The sequence below is a fragment of the Diadema setosum genome, chromosome 8, assembly GCF_964275005.1.
Source record: "Diadema setosum chromosome 8, eeDiaSeto1, whole genome shotgun sequence".
Lineage (NCBI taxonomy): Eukaryota > Metazoa > Echinodermata > Echinoidea > Diadematoida > Diadematidae > Diadema > Diadema setosum.
The window spans coordinates 30,477,735-30,495,432 of NC_092692.1; the positions used below are offsets into that span (position 1 = coordinate 30,477,735).

Here is a 17,698-nt window from a genome sequence, read left to right on the forward strand (position 1 = left end):
TGCTGTTTCAAAATGCATTCAATGTACTGACTTGAACACTCTCATTACAAGTAGACTGCATTCTGCATGCTCTAAGTTTAAAGATAATAAAAAGTTTTGGTACCTCAAAAATTTCCTTGTCTTAGTATGTGTTTCAGGTTAAAGTACCTTTCATATAACTTACATTGTGAGACTTACTCGCCCCAAAGTGCTCTCATGTCTTAGTAATCATGCAATTAACTGCGACCAGCAGCCCCATACGCATAGCGACCAGCAGTCCCATACGCATAGCGTAATCGGGCTTCGCATTGTAGCATTCAGGATCATGACAGATTTAGTATCGCGGGATAAATGTTAACTTAAAATCCCAAAAATTCTTCAATTTGAAGACTTACCAATTAAGGTGAAGTATTGAAAACAGGCTTCGGGCAACGTTTGGTTCTGCCTATAGTCCCTTTCTGTTCGAATTGATGACTGAATGTGACTCGGCCGAGAGGACCTTGGGAGAGCTACATACACCATGTACACTGAATACTACAGCCAGTGCATGCGAACACATCACATGCGCACAAATTTCAAATCCCATATCAACGGATAAGATGTTTGTGTGCTCATGCGCTGGCCGTAGTAGTCAGTGTATGCATCGGTCCATGGTGTATGTAGCTCTCCCAAGGTCCTCTCGACCGAGTCACATTCAGTCATCAATTCGAAAAGAAAGGGACTATTGGCAGAACCAAACGTTGTTCGAAGCCTGTTTTCAATACTTCAACTTAATTGGTAAGTCTTCAAATCGAAGAAATTTTGGGATTTTAAATTGACATTTACCCGCGATACTAATTCTGTCATGATCCTGAATGTTACAATGCGAAGCCCCATTACGCTATGCGTATGGGGCTGCTGGTCGCAGTTAGCTATGCGTACAATGGGCTGCACGCTGCTGGTCGCAGTCAGTGGTTTCGTACAATATTTATCGACGCTGCACGGCGACGGCTCTGGTACGAAACCATTATTGCATGATTACTAAGACATGAGAGCACTTTGGGGCGAGTAATTCTCACAGACAACGTACTTTAACGTGAAACACAAACCAAGACAAGGAAATTCAGGAAAACTTTTGAGGTACCAAAACTTTTTATTATCTTTAATCTATCGTGAGCACTATTACACATTGATAAAAAATTCTTGTAACTGCTTCAGCTGAACATGGTTTAATACTCAATGCCCGAATACTGTATACGCCATATATTTTGCGAGTCTACATTTTCGTGAATCAGGAATTCCCGATGATTTCGCGAGTGGTTAAATTCGCGATTGTGGAGTCGTGTACTGAACGCAGAAGTGTATACACGTACGTCACATTCACATCACGATCAGAGTCAATATTTTTGCATGTCTTTAATTTCGCGAATATCACCTAACTCGCGAAATTCGTGAAAATAAAAACCTTGCAAAATATTCGGTGTATACAGTATGTCACCTACATAGAAGATGCTGCAATTGCAGATACACTGAAATTGTACATGAAAAAAATAACCTATTTCCAATATCTGAACAGCAACTGACATTTCAATTCGATGGAGCTTAGCAAATCTATAACATATTCTAGAGTCCATGAAATTGTCAGAAAATGCCTCCTAGTCTTACTGCACCCTTTAAATAACTCCCTGGATGTCCAACACTGTGTGTACAATAGCAATGAATATATGCATAGTTGTACAGGCACTTGTTGTAACAAAATCTAACCTTGAAATCCTGCCAAAAAGTGATGAGCTAAACAGCACCATCCTTCTTTTTTTTTTCTTTTTTTTTTTTTTTTTTTTGGTACAATCCACACCACTGCTGTTCAAGAGAAAACTATACATTTGTTAACTGAACTTCTATGTATTTCATCTCTACAAGATGTAAATTTCACAGAAAGGAGTTACAAATGGCTGTATGTATTTAATATTGAATACAAATTACATACATGTACAGTTTGCATTACAAAGCATGATACAGCAAATGTCATTAAAACACACTGCAGCGAAGACAGACACTATCTTAGGCGTCAACTAGGACCTCCGACAACCTTTAGTTGTAAGTTCTTGTCCAACTTCAGATCATTGTTATTATTATCACTACTACTTTTTTATTATTATTATCAGTATTATTGTTTATTGTAATGATTATTATTATCATCATTACTATTTTTGTTGTAACCTCTGCCAAGGGAAGAGATTATGTTTTCCTTACCGTTAGTTTGTTTGTTTATTATATTTCATTGCTTCTAAAACAAAAGAATCAACATGGCAAGTATAAACTTATATGTGTAAGTGCATGTGTGTGTGTGTATGTGTGTGTGTGTGCGCACAGATTGGTTTAATGCAAAAAATGTAATCACACAAAATTTTATTCTAATTATATGGTCATGATTATTCATGATCAATTAATAAACCACTCAAATCGACTAGATGTAGGCTTGTGATTATGTGAGAGCATAGTGTGTGTGTGTGTGTGTCTGTGTCTGTGTGTTCTTGGTGTCCACAACCAACACACAAATACTTGAGCAGTGATGAACACACACACACACACACACACGCTCACGACAACTGGCCTCTACTGAGAAAAAAAGAATAAATAAATAAATAAATAAATAACAGTCATATGTGATGGGCGTGTGCCAATCAAGTTTGGGCTAGCCCAGCGCATTCATTGCCTCGGGACTCGATCTGCACCTCAACGATCTGGCCCACCAGCCTGTGGCGTGAGGTTTTCCGCCGCGACTCAGCGGGAGCTCTAGAGAGAGAGCGAGCTGAGAGCTGACAACCATTCGCACCGTCATGCTCAGCATCCTCGCCTGCCCCCACACGTCATGAGATCACTGCCAAGGAGACCGACTAAATTTCCCCCAAAACCACAAGAGTGGACAAAACTTCAAAGATCCTGCCATTTGATTACTCCTTTCTTTAAATTTTGGCTTTGTTTACTTCCCATTTTGCTTTTATAACTTAACGTCGGCTGAGAACCAGAAGGGCGTTATCACAATTTGGGAATATTGAGTTATTGGTTTCACATTGTAGAGCTTCATCTCATTTACATTATAGTGTTAATTTTAAATAATTTTAAATTGTTTATTGTAAATTGTTAATTTTAAATTAATATTTTAAATTGTTTATTGTAAATGGTTAATTTCAATTATTTTTGGGGTATTGAGTTATTGGTATCACATTGTATAGCTTGATCTCATTCACATTGTGGTGTTAATTTCAAATCACTTTGATTTTCAGTAAAATGTTACAAATCAAAACCACAAGGGCAATATTTCACCTGATATTTGGAACAAATCTTATAAATCTACCAACTTTTGATTTAGTCAACTTTTCATTTCATGAAAACTGTTTGTTTGGTTTATATCTATGTTGAAATCTGACAATGCAATAGAGCCCTTCTGGTTTTCAGCTCTGGATAGTCTCTTTTAGCTATCTCGGCAATGTCTTGTGAACCACTGCAAAATTTGATCTCATGACAAAGTGATGAAATAACGTAATAAGATTGTTACAAAAGGTCACCTAAGTTGTTACTGTTGGCAAAAATGTACAATTGTACGTGACTAGCTGCAGACACTCAAACTCATAATAAGCACTGTAAGAAGCAGTGTCTGCCCCATTTCATAAATGCCAAAATCAAATTTGAGAGATTTAAGAGCTGGCATAAAGTATATTTTGAAGAAGAGCATGACTGTCTGTAATATTAAATGGAACAAAATAAACTTAACAGCATGCATTTATTAAAGTTATTTGTTCCAGACTCCATGATCAAACCACTGCCCTATTTCATAAATGCCAAAACTCCTACAATTTGCGAGATTTAAAAAACAGTCTGACAGGATAACTTGAATTAGAGCATGTATGTCCCAGAAGTTAAATGGGGTAAAATATACTTCTTGATGCTGTACGTTTAGGTAACATTTCCTTCAAATCAATAAGTAAATTTACTGGCAACATGGAGGTAATTTCTTGAATGAAATCTATTCACACAGTGACAGATTCATGAACAATTTGAGAATAATTGGACAATTATGCTAAAAATGAGCACAGAACTGAATGTCAGTATTCATCTAATCTCCTATAAATGCGCTACCCTTTGATTGACTTGAAATAGCAGCACAGAAAGCTAGACAACCAGAACATTCTTTTAAATAAATATTACCAAATTGCTTCTTACATAAGAGAAAGAGGACAATGATTTTGCTGTAAAGTGCAAGGAACTCTACTCTCTGTCTTGAGAACAGTATAGAAACAAGTTTTCTTTGTCACAACTCCAGTGGAGTCACATATGTTTGATATGTCTTTCATGAGCGAGTGGTGTTAAAGTGAAATTTGACACGAGAAACACATGACGGGTACCATGACACAGTCATGTGACCACAATGGCTATTTTTGGATCTAGCCATTGCAAGTCCTACGAAAGGAATGACGTTTTTATGAGGACAACGCATGTTTGCTGAAATCATCACCAGTCTTTGTTTCTTGTTTGAGTACTGTATGTGTTTATGAAAATAATAAATTCCTCCACAGCGTTGATCTTGTAAGGAATAAAATCTTGCCAAATTCTCGACATAACTGTCATGAAATCATCACTTTTATCAGCAGTTAAAAAAAAACACAACAACTTTGGACACTGCCATGTCACTTGCTTTTACATCTATTACAAGGTCAAGCAATTTTAATAATTCTCCTTCGAGGACAATGAACCTATCAGAAACAGTATAAAGATGTCATTTATGGGACTTTGCAATGAACCTTCATTCATAATGATAACTATTATGATGTCATTTATGGGACTTGATATTTCCCTCACGTACTAAAAAGGCTGACATCATAATTCAGTCAAGTTTAATTCATAAAAGCCTGAACCAAAAATACCTCTCAACATACGGATATGATTCTGGGTGGAAAATGAAAATAAAACAGGAGAAAGAGCATTGCATAATCACCATTGCCTCTGGAATGGAATTATACACAAGAGCACTGAATTGAATCCACAAGTGATTGGTTGGTTATTGCACTCTCCCTCATCTGTTAGGTGAAAGGAAGGGGGGGGGGCGGCAAAAGAGGATAAAACGGGTACAGTGTATGTTCAAGGCCAAGATGATGACCGCAGTGGTGCGGTTGTGACGACCCCCATCGCTGAGCATTAATCATCAGATTAGGCCCATCTTGTGCCCGCCCTAATCCTCCCCCAAATCGAGCCCCCATCTCTCCCGCGGGGGCAGCGACACTGTGGCTCGGATGTCGTTAGCAAGTGGGCCAACGGCGAAGGATATTGGCATTGACGACAGCTCTTGCGACACATGTACAAGAGAAGCCAACCTTGTAAACAGCATAGCAGAGGGTTTTTTTTTTTTTAAGGGCTGAAAAGACATATTTTTGATGAAAAAAAATTGCTTTTCCTACAATAGACATGCAAAGTTATACAATTTGGGACATACAGTATTTTCCATGAAACCTGCAGTATTTTTGGCACACAAAAAAGAAGAAGAAAAAGAGGGTACAAATTCTACCATAAAGTAACAGTTGGCATCTCTACATATATACTAAAATCTGGTTGCAAGGAATATTGTTCGTAAAGAATGTATAATATGTTTCATCTGCGATTATGATATAGATTTTCTACACTGTATTCATCAGAATTAAAAGCAGTTAGCACAGCAACTTATCTTTACAAACATTCATCACCGTTATGCATAAGATGGACATGTTTACTCTGCCTATGGTCCTTCAATAAAGTCTGACCTCTCATCTTATTCTAATATCACCTTGTCTTCCATCCTTTGTGAGAGCTACATTGTAAATGAAATTCTGCAGTGATTACCTTGTCATTCTCCTTAAATTTTCACTTTCCATTCTTCTTTTTTTTAAATCTTAGTGAAGCGATGGATGATTAAGAATACTTCACTGTAAAGGAAGGAAATTGCCATTGAAGAACAGCAAATCTCTTGACTTTTAGCTTCTAGAAATGCTAAGACATTAACAGCTTCTCTAAAAAGGAAGAATCTGACTGTGTTAAAGGACAAGTTCACCTTCATAGACATGTGGATTGAGTGAATGCAGCAATATTAATAGAATGCATCAGAAATCGGACAATCCGTGCAAAAGTCACGAATTTTTGAAGTTTCTGCTCAGACACTTTTGGATGAGAAGACTACTACAGCTTGTGATATCACATGTGTGTAATGATAGAAAGAAAATATAAAGAAAATTTAACATATTCTAACTTTTCTCACATAATAAAAGAACAACTAACTTGTCTCTTTCAGGAGGCATGGGGAATAATGCTACCCTTAACATACACCAGTCACAAGTTGATGAAATGTGCACTTCTTTTTTGTGATTTTGTGAAATTCTTTTTATATTTTCCTTATATCATTCTAAGCATTTAACATTATACACTGTAGATATCTTCTCATCAAGCAATGACTGTGCAGATACTTAAAAAATTATTAACATTTGAACAGATTGTCCCATTTCCCTAAAACTTTCAATTGGATAATGTATTCTACTAAAATTGCTGCATTCACTCAATCCACATGTTAGTATATGAAGGTGGACTTGTCCTTTAACAACCTAAATGTCCACACGTGGTTAGTTTTATTCAAAGTGACTATCTATGCAGTAATAATGACAAGATTTGTGTTGGCACAGGCCAAATCAGCACAGAGCAACTGAATCCATCCAGCATGGATGAACTAATAACAAACACATTACAGTAATGTTGATGTTAGCAACTTGTCTTGTGTACAAAAATTAGAATCAAAACACCAAAATGAAACTTCTTTTCATAAACTGGCATCCGCTGAAGGCTGTGACATTTTCAAAAAGATCTGGAGGGACCAGTTTTGGAAATCTCATGACCGCCTGAGCTGCCTCCGATGGATGAAATGTCGAACAGGAAATGTTTAATTAGACAATTGCTCTCGGGGAAAGCAAACTCCCATCATGGAGTTCAGATGTGGCGGGGATAATCCCAATTTATGGCAGGCAAAGCCCCCTCTTCTGAGGGGGATGTTTCTCACCAAACTGAAACCACCCCAGTTGTGATTTCGAGATAGAGCAAGTGAATGCTCTGTCATGGCAACACACAGTGTACGTGTCTTGTATCTCACTATATGAGAAATTTAACCAAGTAGAACTGCACAGTCATTCAATTCAATTCCATTAAATTTCAGTTTTATTGAAAGATACCAGACATAAATCCAAAGACTAACCATACTTAAATCGCATCATGTAGATATATGTTTCATTTTGCTTCATAGTTTGAGATGCGGATGGGAGCTAACAAACCTGCAGTGGTCTTTAAACTTTAAAGATATTTGAATGCTAACCCTAGATCCCTGGGTCAACTCTGGCAAAAAATTAGGCTACCATGTAGGCATACAGCTGTACATATACATCACTATAACATGAGATCATACATGTGGGACTAGGAGGTGGAGGAACCAAAAGGGAACAGGCACAGTACAAAACTGATAAATGTTCAAACCCTTCTGGTTTTCAATGATAAACCAAGTGTATCATACTCAAACCTTACGACATTATAAATTTGTATGCAGCTAAAAATGAACATGGACTGAAAAAAAAAAAAATGGATGGAGTGCATGGGATATCTAAACCCTTGTCTGGGTATACGCATACTGAAACGACCACCTGGCCGACTCTTGGGAACTTACTCCTGCATCTGACGCGAGGGACCAATTGTTGCTGCTCTTGCGGATCTCTGGAATGCTGAGCGGCTTCTCCCACGATTTCTGCTCTGGTGCCTTGACAAGCGCCTGGCTGTTGTCCACGCCATTGCTCTCCCCGGCAAACGAGGGTAGTCCGGCAGACTGCAAAGTCAATATTAAAAATTCAAACAGAATGGAAAAGTTGTTATCGTCCGATCATGAATCGATATTGACTTGATTCCTGCACTTTCAGACTACATTTTTAAAGGGGATGGCTAGTAACTGATCAGTGGGAATCAGTGGGAATGCTGGGGGATGATTGTTCCAATTCTTGTGGGATTCATTTACGAGTACAAGGACGAGGACGAGTGCCCTGTCACTGTACAGGCATGCTAACCTAGAAACATTAAACTGCACATTATTTGAATATGAGACCATTCTGAAGCAAACAATTTTCACACAATAATAGATATATAATGTACTCTTAAATGAATCCCACAAGAATTAGAACAATCATCCCCAAGCATTCCCACTGATTCCCACTGATCAGTTACTAGCCATCCCCTTTAAAGCATATATTCATCATATAAAAATGTATGCAGAACGAGAAATATTGATTCAATATATGTTACATCAAAAATATAGTTTGCCACGTATGAGAAGACTATCATATGAATTGAATTCAAATGGAATGACAGCATTCAATATCACTCCTCTCCTTTTACTACTAAAAAAAAAACCAAAAAACAAACAAAACAACCAGATCCATCCCAGCATTGTAGTAATCCAGAATGTTTCACTAAATGCATACAAGAGGAATTTAATTCCCAAAGTGATGCCACGAGGTTTCTGAGAGTTTCAATTATATGTCATGTCTACTAATTTGTAATGCACACCATGTACAGTAGTTGTTGCTTTATACAAATTTCCTTTATTATCATATGATTGTCTCTAGATATATTTCAGGGGTTTTTTTTTTCTCTCTCTTTTGCTTCTCTATGTCCACCTTTCTATCTCTATATGTCTCTTCTCTCTTTCTCTTTTATTATTTTGTTCATCTCCCTCTCTCTCTCTCTGACTCTCTGGTGGTCATTGACCTCATCTTCTAGCTTCCCCCACCATCCTCCGGATTCCGTTTGCTCTACAGAGAAAGTTGGACTCCTACGCTCTATCCTCTCAGCTTTCCGTTCTAATTTGTCGTCGGATACTCGGATCGCTAACTTTCACTGCAACCCACATCACGTTTATTTCAGATCAACCCCCTTAGAGCCAGATAAACAAGAATTGAGTTTTCCGCATGTGGAGATAGATAGATATAATGAAAACTGGAGCTTATATCCTAATAAAAGATAGCATCAACAGAGGCTTGTTCTAGCTGCGAGGGTTAAAGTTAAGCCAATCTTCATCCTAAGCTGTTGTTGTTTTTGTCCCGGTCTGAATAACTTTTAATGACATGCACATCCTTTACAAACACATTAAACACACAAGCATCACAAGAGGCTTGATCTAGCTTAAAAATGGTTATAAACAGCTAATCTCCACCTCCAAGTTAATGTTGTTGTGTTTCTCCAGGTCTGAACAGATTTGAATACGGCACACATCTTAAAAGAACAAGCAAATGTAATACACAGGGTGTCACTGGGTCACAGTATCTCTGTCATCACCACTGGCAACTATACTTCCTACAATATCAGTGGACCTAACTTTAATTAATGGACCTCAGGTGGTTTATCAAACATTTGTATGACATGCTTGATTGCATAGAATGTATCTTGTAAAAGTATAAAACTGTATTAGTATTGTTTGGATCTTTTACATCAAGACACAGACCTGCAAACTCTAACCTTCACTTTGAATAGCATTGTGTACTGTATACGCCATATATTTAGCGAGTCTAAATTTTAGCGAATCTGAACTTTCCGACGATTTCACGAATAGTTTAATTCGCGATCGTGGAGTCTGTACCGAACGGAGAAATGTACTGTATATACCCGTACGTCACATTCATAGCGTGATCAGAGTCAATATTTTTGCGTGTCTTTCAATTTCATGAATAGCACCTGACTCGCGAAATTTGCAAAAATAAAAACCTCGCGTAATATTCGGCATATACAGTATGTGTAAGGCTGTCACCTATCCAGCCTTAAATCCTACTGCACTTGTTTTTCAGTCATGTTTACTGTTTGTTCACATATGAGTAAATGTAAAGTTTGCAGTTTTAAATCTAAAAAACAGAAAGAGAGAAAAAGTCTACCCCACAACATATATAGGACAATTACATATAACTTAATGAAATGAAGAGTACAAAGACAGCACCTATCTGTGGCAAAAATCATAGAGACTGTCCCCGACACTGCCCACTTCATACACGTACATTGTATGAGTCAAAGTCATTAGGAAAACAGGCCAAAGGCCTGCACAGAATGGGCGGAGAGCAACAGGCAGAACGGGCCAAGGCCAATCATCGAAACAGGGGAGAGAGACATCCAAACTTGCTGTAGTCCCCTACATCCATGATCTGATTTTCTCCCAATCATTCCACTCCAAGCCAACTGCTCAATATTAAATAACTGCATTTGATTTCTACATGAAATAAAAAATTCAAGAGTGTCTGAAAGAGGTCACTGAGAGAATTCAGATGAGTGAGGTTAGTAAAACCTATATTTCTCCAAAAATATTGGCACATCCTTTGTTATGACCTTAGCTAAGACATGTATCTAAAGCAATTATTTTTGAAGATGAATCCTCTGTGGAGAACCAGGCCAGAAATGACAATGCAACTACAGGTTTACAAATTATGAAATGAACAGACAATAACATATTCATACCTCCCCAATGAATAGTGATATTATCATGAATAAATTCACCTTGTTCTGCTTGACCTGCAAAATATTTTTACAGCTGTATTATGATCTATTTATAGATATATGAAGAAATTAACACGCAAACCTTAGCACACGCTCTGCAGCTGTTAACAAGGGATCTAAAACCATAGGGCAGTGAAAGTGAATATGACACCTCACACGGATCCTGTTACTACTGGTCAATGGCATGAACAAAACCAAAAACCATCATCACAAGTTCTCCACTAGACAAACAACGGCAAAACTTGGGCGATTTTGATGGACTAACAAGTACCACAAAATGCGCACAGATGTGAGATTTCAAAAACAAGCCTGGAATTTTCATAGTACTTGTGAAATATGTAAATTTTGTGCTTTAATTTTCAATAAACAGTTAAACTGTAGCCTCAGTCTCCATATCTCAAGAATCACATTTATGGCTCAGGAAATGGGTAACACTGGTGGAAAAAATAATAATAATAATAAATATAAAAAGTACTCATCTTTTCTTTCTTAATCATCACATGAAATGTGCACATCTTCAGCTAAGGAAAGAAAACCATTCAAATATCAGCACTTTTACCTATCCCATAGCCACTCAATAAGTGGTCTGCATGGCATCCCATGGAGCTAATACTGAAGAACACTGATGCATTGGTTATTGTGCAATGTAGTCTCTTTTACCAGACTGTATGATCCATGATTTACTGAAAAATAGTCTCAAATTAGATGGAAATTTTTTTCCACCCAAACAGCTTCCATTACAATGTAATTATGACAAGCATGCAAGTTTGTATCAGCAGTGTGCATCTCCATTCCCAAACTGCTATAGTTGAGTATAAAACTGTATACTTTAAACAAAATGTCTATGGAATAAACGCAATTCATACTTGCACAGTTTAGTGAACTGTACTCTTGACATAACTATTAAAAGAAGCGATGCCAATGGAACAACTTTGTCAGATTGCTTGTGTTGGTGTTTTCAGAATACATAGAACTACAAATTCATAAAGTCATCTGCTTCTGACTGTATTCTTGTTATGCTGATACGAAATCCTAACTACAATAAACCAAAGAACAGATGGTGTATTACATGGAACGAGACCAAACAAAGGGCCCCTCTGACCTAGTTACACAGTTGTGTACATGTTCATGGCTTGAAACATCTGCCAGATTACATCAAAGCTGACAATTCAATGCAACCATTCAAAGTCACTTCACAATGACAATCCATGCCATTTAGCTGGACAGTGAAATGTTAAGAATGCAGTTACTGGGTACAGTGCCTGTTTGAGAACTAAAGCTATGGTCACAAAGGTTCGTACGAACGATGCTTTCGTACGAATGTCACCGTTTGTACGAATTCTGAAGTTCGTACGGCCACCTTACGAAGAGAGGGTTTCGTACGAAGTTATAAAAAATCTTGGACAAGATCATCGACCAGGCTACGAACTTCGAACAGTCTTCGAACGCTAGTTTCGTACGGCCCTCTTAAGAAGATCTTACAAAATTGTCTAAAAATTGTTCGTACGGCGTTCATAGCAGTTTTTAATGGTATTTGTGACCGAGCCATTATGGAGGATAATTAGAACCAGTTGAAGCAGGCAAGGATGTCGAATGTTCATTCAACTGGACATTACTACTGACTTCAACTCTCCCATTTTTGGTGGGAGATCTTATGTTTGAGGTCATCTTTGTATAAGTTTGAATTTCTCATGCTCTAGCTGTGTATCTTCCACTTAAAACATATTTCTCCCCCTTAAAAGAGGGATGGTATAGTATTTGTTGAAATGAGGATTCAGCTTTTACTATTGCGAGACACTTAGAAACCAATTTATGAAATGTTAAAGAGCACATAATTCTAGAGGAATTCAAAGCTAATTTGATGAAAAGTGGTTTTGAAATGGCTCAGATATCCAAAAACAAAGTAAAACAAAGCAATCCTAATAAAAGGTGGGTTCTACCTTTTATTAGGATACTGTACGAGCTGAAATTTTCGGGAATTGGAACTTCGAGGACATTTTCGCGTGTTGTTAATTTCGCGGTTGCGAGGGTCTAACTGAACTTAGTTATTTGAGCGTTGTTATTTTCGCGTATTGTTATTTTCGCGATTCAAAGGCGATTCGCGAAATTCGCAAAAATAAAACCACCGTGAAAATTTCAGCTCGTACAGTAGCTTTGTTTTGGATATATCTCAGCCATTTCAAAACCAATTTTTATCAAATAAACTTTTAATTCCTCCTAGAGTTATATGCTCTTACATATCTCATAAGGAGGTTTCTCATTATCTCAAAAATTATCACCAAAAAATGTTGAAATCCTGAAGCCACGTCTCAACCAAAATTATACCATCCCTCCAAAATCCTACTTTCTACTGCCAAAGTTTACTATTGTAATGTTATTCCATATTCTAGAACAAGGCTAAGATATGTACGAGCTGAACCCTAACCACAAGGGATGTCACACTTTGCCCTCATGGTGTGCACTACTCGCACATGATCCTATTGAGCGAACGTTCGCGCAATCAGTCTCCAGTTTGTTTGGGGGTCCATGCGGGAGAATCTCCCATTCAAGAGATACTTGGCGAGTTGGAGTCTCTGCAGTACATTGACCATGTGGCCTTGCAGTTGTCTGTCTGCTTGGCTCACACGTCTGAAGCTAAATTCAAAGATGAAACACAAGCAACAAACTTAGCTAAAACTCATTTATTAGTATCAGCAGAATTTGAAGAGTGGTCTTCATATCATATGAAAATATGATCTGTGCTGAAGTTAAGCCTATCCTCATCTTCTATCTGGGACCCCCTTTTCCCCCTTGATTGACAGAGTCCAAATGGATCAACTTTAAGACAGTTTTAACCCATACAGTATATTCCATCACTACTGGTTGCACGCAAGAACACCCAGCATTAGGCATCCCAAATTTATCAAGTACCACAACAAACGTTCGCACCTGCTCACTAGATATACAATATGTAATACTATTAAAAATCGCACAGGTGGTCAAATTTGTCGGTGAGTGCTTTGATATGGGATGAACAGACAGCGTGTACACAGATGTCCAAAGATTTATTTCTTCTCGATCTTTTTTTTCTATCCTTGTTTTTATCGCGTGGTCATTCCCCCAAAATAGATAAGACATCCACAAAAACAACAGCACATGGCTTTCCAGACGTGTACTTCTGAACGACGAGGACAGGAATAGCTCATTACCGGTCTAAATCTGGCTAGGTAATTGGCACCTACAGCTTGATGAATGCCTCGAGGCAGGATATCACAAAACGCTAACAAATGTATTGACTTGGAACCTGCGTTTGATTGAGTAACGGATCAAAGGGCCACAAAAAGAGGAAATAATACGTTTCTGGTGGGGGGGGGGGGGGATAATATGCTTCTAATGAAGAAGGGGATTAATATCTGAAGGAAGAGAAATATGGGAAAAACTTAAAAACTTTGCACACCATCATAAGCTTGAATGGTATTATGATGATGTATAGAATGAAAGAAATGTGACTACCACTACAAATACAAGTGTATGCACGGATGTAAATGTGAGCATTGATGTAAGTTCTAATTCATCAAGGTAACATTCAATTATAAAGAAACAAGTGTCCAAGGATTGGATGTGAAACCTTTCTCATAATTAAACAGTAAGTCCTGATGCAGCTATCTAATTCTTCAAATTTATGAAATTCTTGTGTCAAGTTGTTTATTCACGTCAATGTAGGGCAATTTGTCAATCAGTTGTGATTTAATTAATCCTGTTTATTAATGTAAATGTGTGGTATTAACAGGTGAAAGATTTTATTTGTCAAGTATGGTAAAAGTTTAGGAAGTTAGCGGTAGCTAATTAAATGCATATTATCTACAAAAACTACACATATAATCATAATTCTGAGTGATAAAAATAACACAACTTAAAAGCCCTGTTTACATTTGGGTGCAGTGATTTAAAAAATGTTCAAGATATCACATTTGATGCATATGTGTAGGTCTGTTATATCACAAAACATCCTATTGTACATTTAAAATTTTTGCAATAAACCTAAAATTTAAGGAGATATCACCATTTTTCTTAATAAACCATAACTGTATATGGCTTAGCCTGGAAACATTTTTATTAATTGCTCACATTTTGTATATTTAACAAGACTTAACATCAATTATACTGGTTCAATTTTTTACATTGGTTGTTTCTATCTCTAACTCACATTTGAGAACTATTTTGAAGCACTATAAATGTGGGGCTTTTGTTTCATCTGTAAATGGTAAATTATGCCTTTAAATATGATACACTGTATACCCATTATTTATAGAAAGTCATCTTAAGTATGTACACTAAAACCTGAAAATGACAAGGGCTACAAATGTGTATATTGTACATACACTGGAGATTGGGCACTACAGATGTCAATCAATTCCACAATCAAGTTGTGGAGTGGTTGCAAAGCGAGAGTTCTGCATACTTCCAAAACCGATAACACTGCACATTAGAGATAATTTATTACGCAGTTGAGCCATCTGGCTGGGATGACTCTCATTTATCTTACTTATTATAGCATTCAATTGCTTCCTTCAGCAGTCATTACTCAAAGCCTTGTCCAAACTCAAGTTACGTTTTAGTTGTACTAGTCACATCTCTTGTTGGATAGAAAGGTAATACCTGTAAACTCAGAATGGCGGTACATTAATTTTCGCGCTACTTTCGGCTCGGCAAAAATTCACAGGTTGAACTGTGCACTTCGTCAACTGATAAATACTACTACAGCAGTACTAGAAACGTTTGCGTGTATGTGTGTGTGTGTACCAGAGTGTGAGTGTGTGCACAGTATCTTATAAATAACAAATACACATGCACTGAACAAAATATCTTGGTATTCATTTGAGCATATGCGTATGTCATAGACTAGCAGCTTTCTGTGCAGGATGTACATACTGTATCTGAATAGATCATTTGAGTGTGCACGTACTACATGTAGTTCTAGAACGTACAAAAACCAACTTTGATTGGCCAAAAGTGATCAGTGATGGACATGGGTATTACTTTTTATCTATAGTCCAAACTTTGGTCACGTAAAAATATTTCTAGTCATGATTGCTTACTCACAAATTTCTTTCCTACTTTTGTATGAACCCCCCCCCCCCACAGTGTATAACAATATATATATATATTTTTTTTTTCATAATCCTCCTTTTGAAATTACTGTAACAGAGGACATGTTCTACTGTTCACTTTTCACACTTGGTCCAGTTAGATTAAACTTACCAAGTTTTTAGTTTGCCGACTGTTGACACTTTAAAAAGTAAACAAATGTTCACATGGATATTTAAAAACAAAGTAACTAAAATATTTGCATATATCTGTTGTTGCACTGGTGTTATGGAGCATGAAATGCAAAACAAACAAACAAAAAAAAAAAACAACTTTTCACATCATAAGTATTCCAAATTTATAGTGTATGTGTAAACCAGCACTGAAATCTCAAGGAACAATATGACTTGTAGCCATTCATTTCTATTTCCTGCAATATATACTAGTATTTCATCTATGATTCTTTGAAGAAATGTGACCCGCTACAACAAAAGGATCCTAAAGTCCCTGACGGGCGAGCCAAGCATGGCCCAGAAAAAATGCTATTTTCAGGCCTTTCCTTTGATCATTTAGCTTCGAAATTTCAGCAGATGATAGAAGATACATTAGACTACAAAATTATGTTAAAAACAGAAATCCGAACGTTTTGACAGATTTTGGTGATCTGACTTCAAACTCGATTTTCTCGGCTCACCCGTCAGCGACTTTAGGATCCTTTTGTTGTAGCGGGTCACAAATGTTTCTGCTGCATTGATTGCTTCCCTTACAAGAGAGTATGGAATCTTGTGTCATGGAAACTTTTTAATAACAACCTTATTCATATTTCCAAAGATCTATTACTCATTTATTAAGTATTCACGGCAAAGCCAAGTCAATCTAATAACATAATGCTTTTCTCATGATCACCCAAAATGATACAGAAACTGTCCAAACTGTTCGCTAAAATTGAAGAAAAAAAAAAAGTTCTCACAGCAAAAGAAAAAAAAAACCCAGTAAGAAATGGAAAAGGATGTTTCGGTTTCAAAGTTGGTTTCTTTTTCCCTAAACCCGAGACAACCTGCTTCAAATTGTTAGTGATCTAGGACTATGCATTGCGGAATTTTGATCTTCATAAATTGGTGCTGATATCAGTTTGCCATTGAAATCAATTTCCTTGTGTCTGTGTGTGTTTATGTATGCTGCCAACCATGTTGTAGGTCATGCAATGATGGTATATTGGTTAACAAACTGTGTACCACAGATTTGTTGAGTCATTAAATAGGCATGGCAAGTCACAAATATCGTTTGAAAACACACTAGAATGGGGTCCATCTTTTCAAGAACTGCAGTGTGATACACAGTGATACCATATCAATATCGCTTTGAGAACCTATTTTTGAGTTGAATTGTGCTATATAAAAATATATAATCAAAAACATCTACGCTCTCTTGTACAGCCTCAGGCCAGTGAGTCTACCCGTAAGGTGGTATACAAACCTACTCAGTGAAGACATAAATGTTTGTTATAATATTACAGAAACTTTTATTAGTCGAAATAGCCCCATGGACTACTGAGACTGTATTCAGGCTTGCCCTCGGCCAGCGGACTAGCAAAATGTCTGAACTCCTCAAATCTTGAGACACTGCCGGGAGAGAGGATTACCCATCTCTGTCTTGCAGATGTAGAAAGGAGGGGCTGGAAATAAAGCCTGCTTGCAATATGAAGGGAGGGTCCTCACCCTTATAATCTCAGTGAGTGTGAGGTTGAGGTCCCCCCTGTGGAGCATTTGAGTTCTAGCAATGTTTTGGCATGGCAAAAAAAAAAAATATATATCATTCTCCATGCCTGCTTACTACCCAACCTACAACTCTCCACACCAAAACAGCTAAAATACACTCACCACATGGCAATGCAATTCCATCTCTACAATTTACCACAAGACAGTTATACCTGGCAATTTTGTCACAACTACTGATCGTCATTTCACTATTTTGGTTATTACTGTCACCATAAATTGATGCACCTTGCCATCGTGATGAATCTGGATAGACTTTGTTATTTGGTATATTACAGTCTCCTCAAATTTCTTTATTCTATGGTTTA

General features: G+C 37.2%; 1 protein-coding gene across 1 annotated transcript in view; it reads right to left on the reverse strand.

The window, feature by feature from the left end:
* The window catches only part of LOC140232194 (uncharacterized), a 170,877-nt gene that overhangs the window by 138,756 nt on the left and 14,423 nt on the right, over positions 1-17,698 (reverse strand). The window contains exon 2 of the mRNA XM_072312332.1: positions 7,688-7,843. Within this exon, the coding sequence (XP_072168433.1) occupies positions 7,688-7,843 (156 nt within the window). The remainder of the gene's footprint in view (positions 1-7,687; positions 7,844-17,698) is intronic.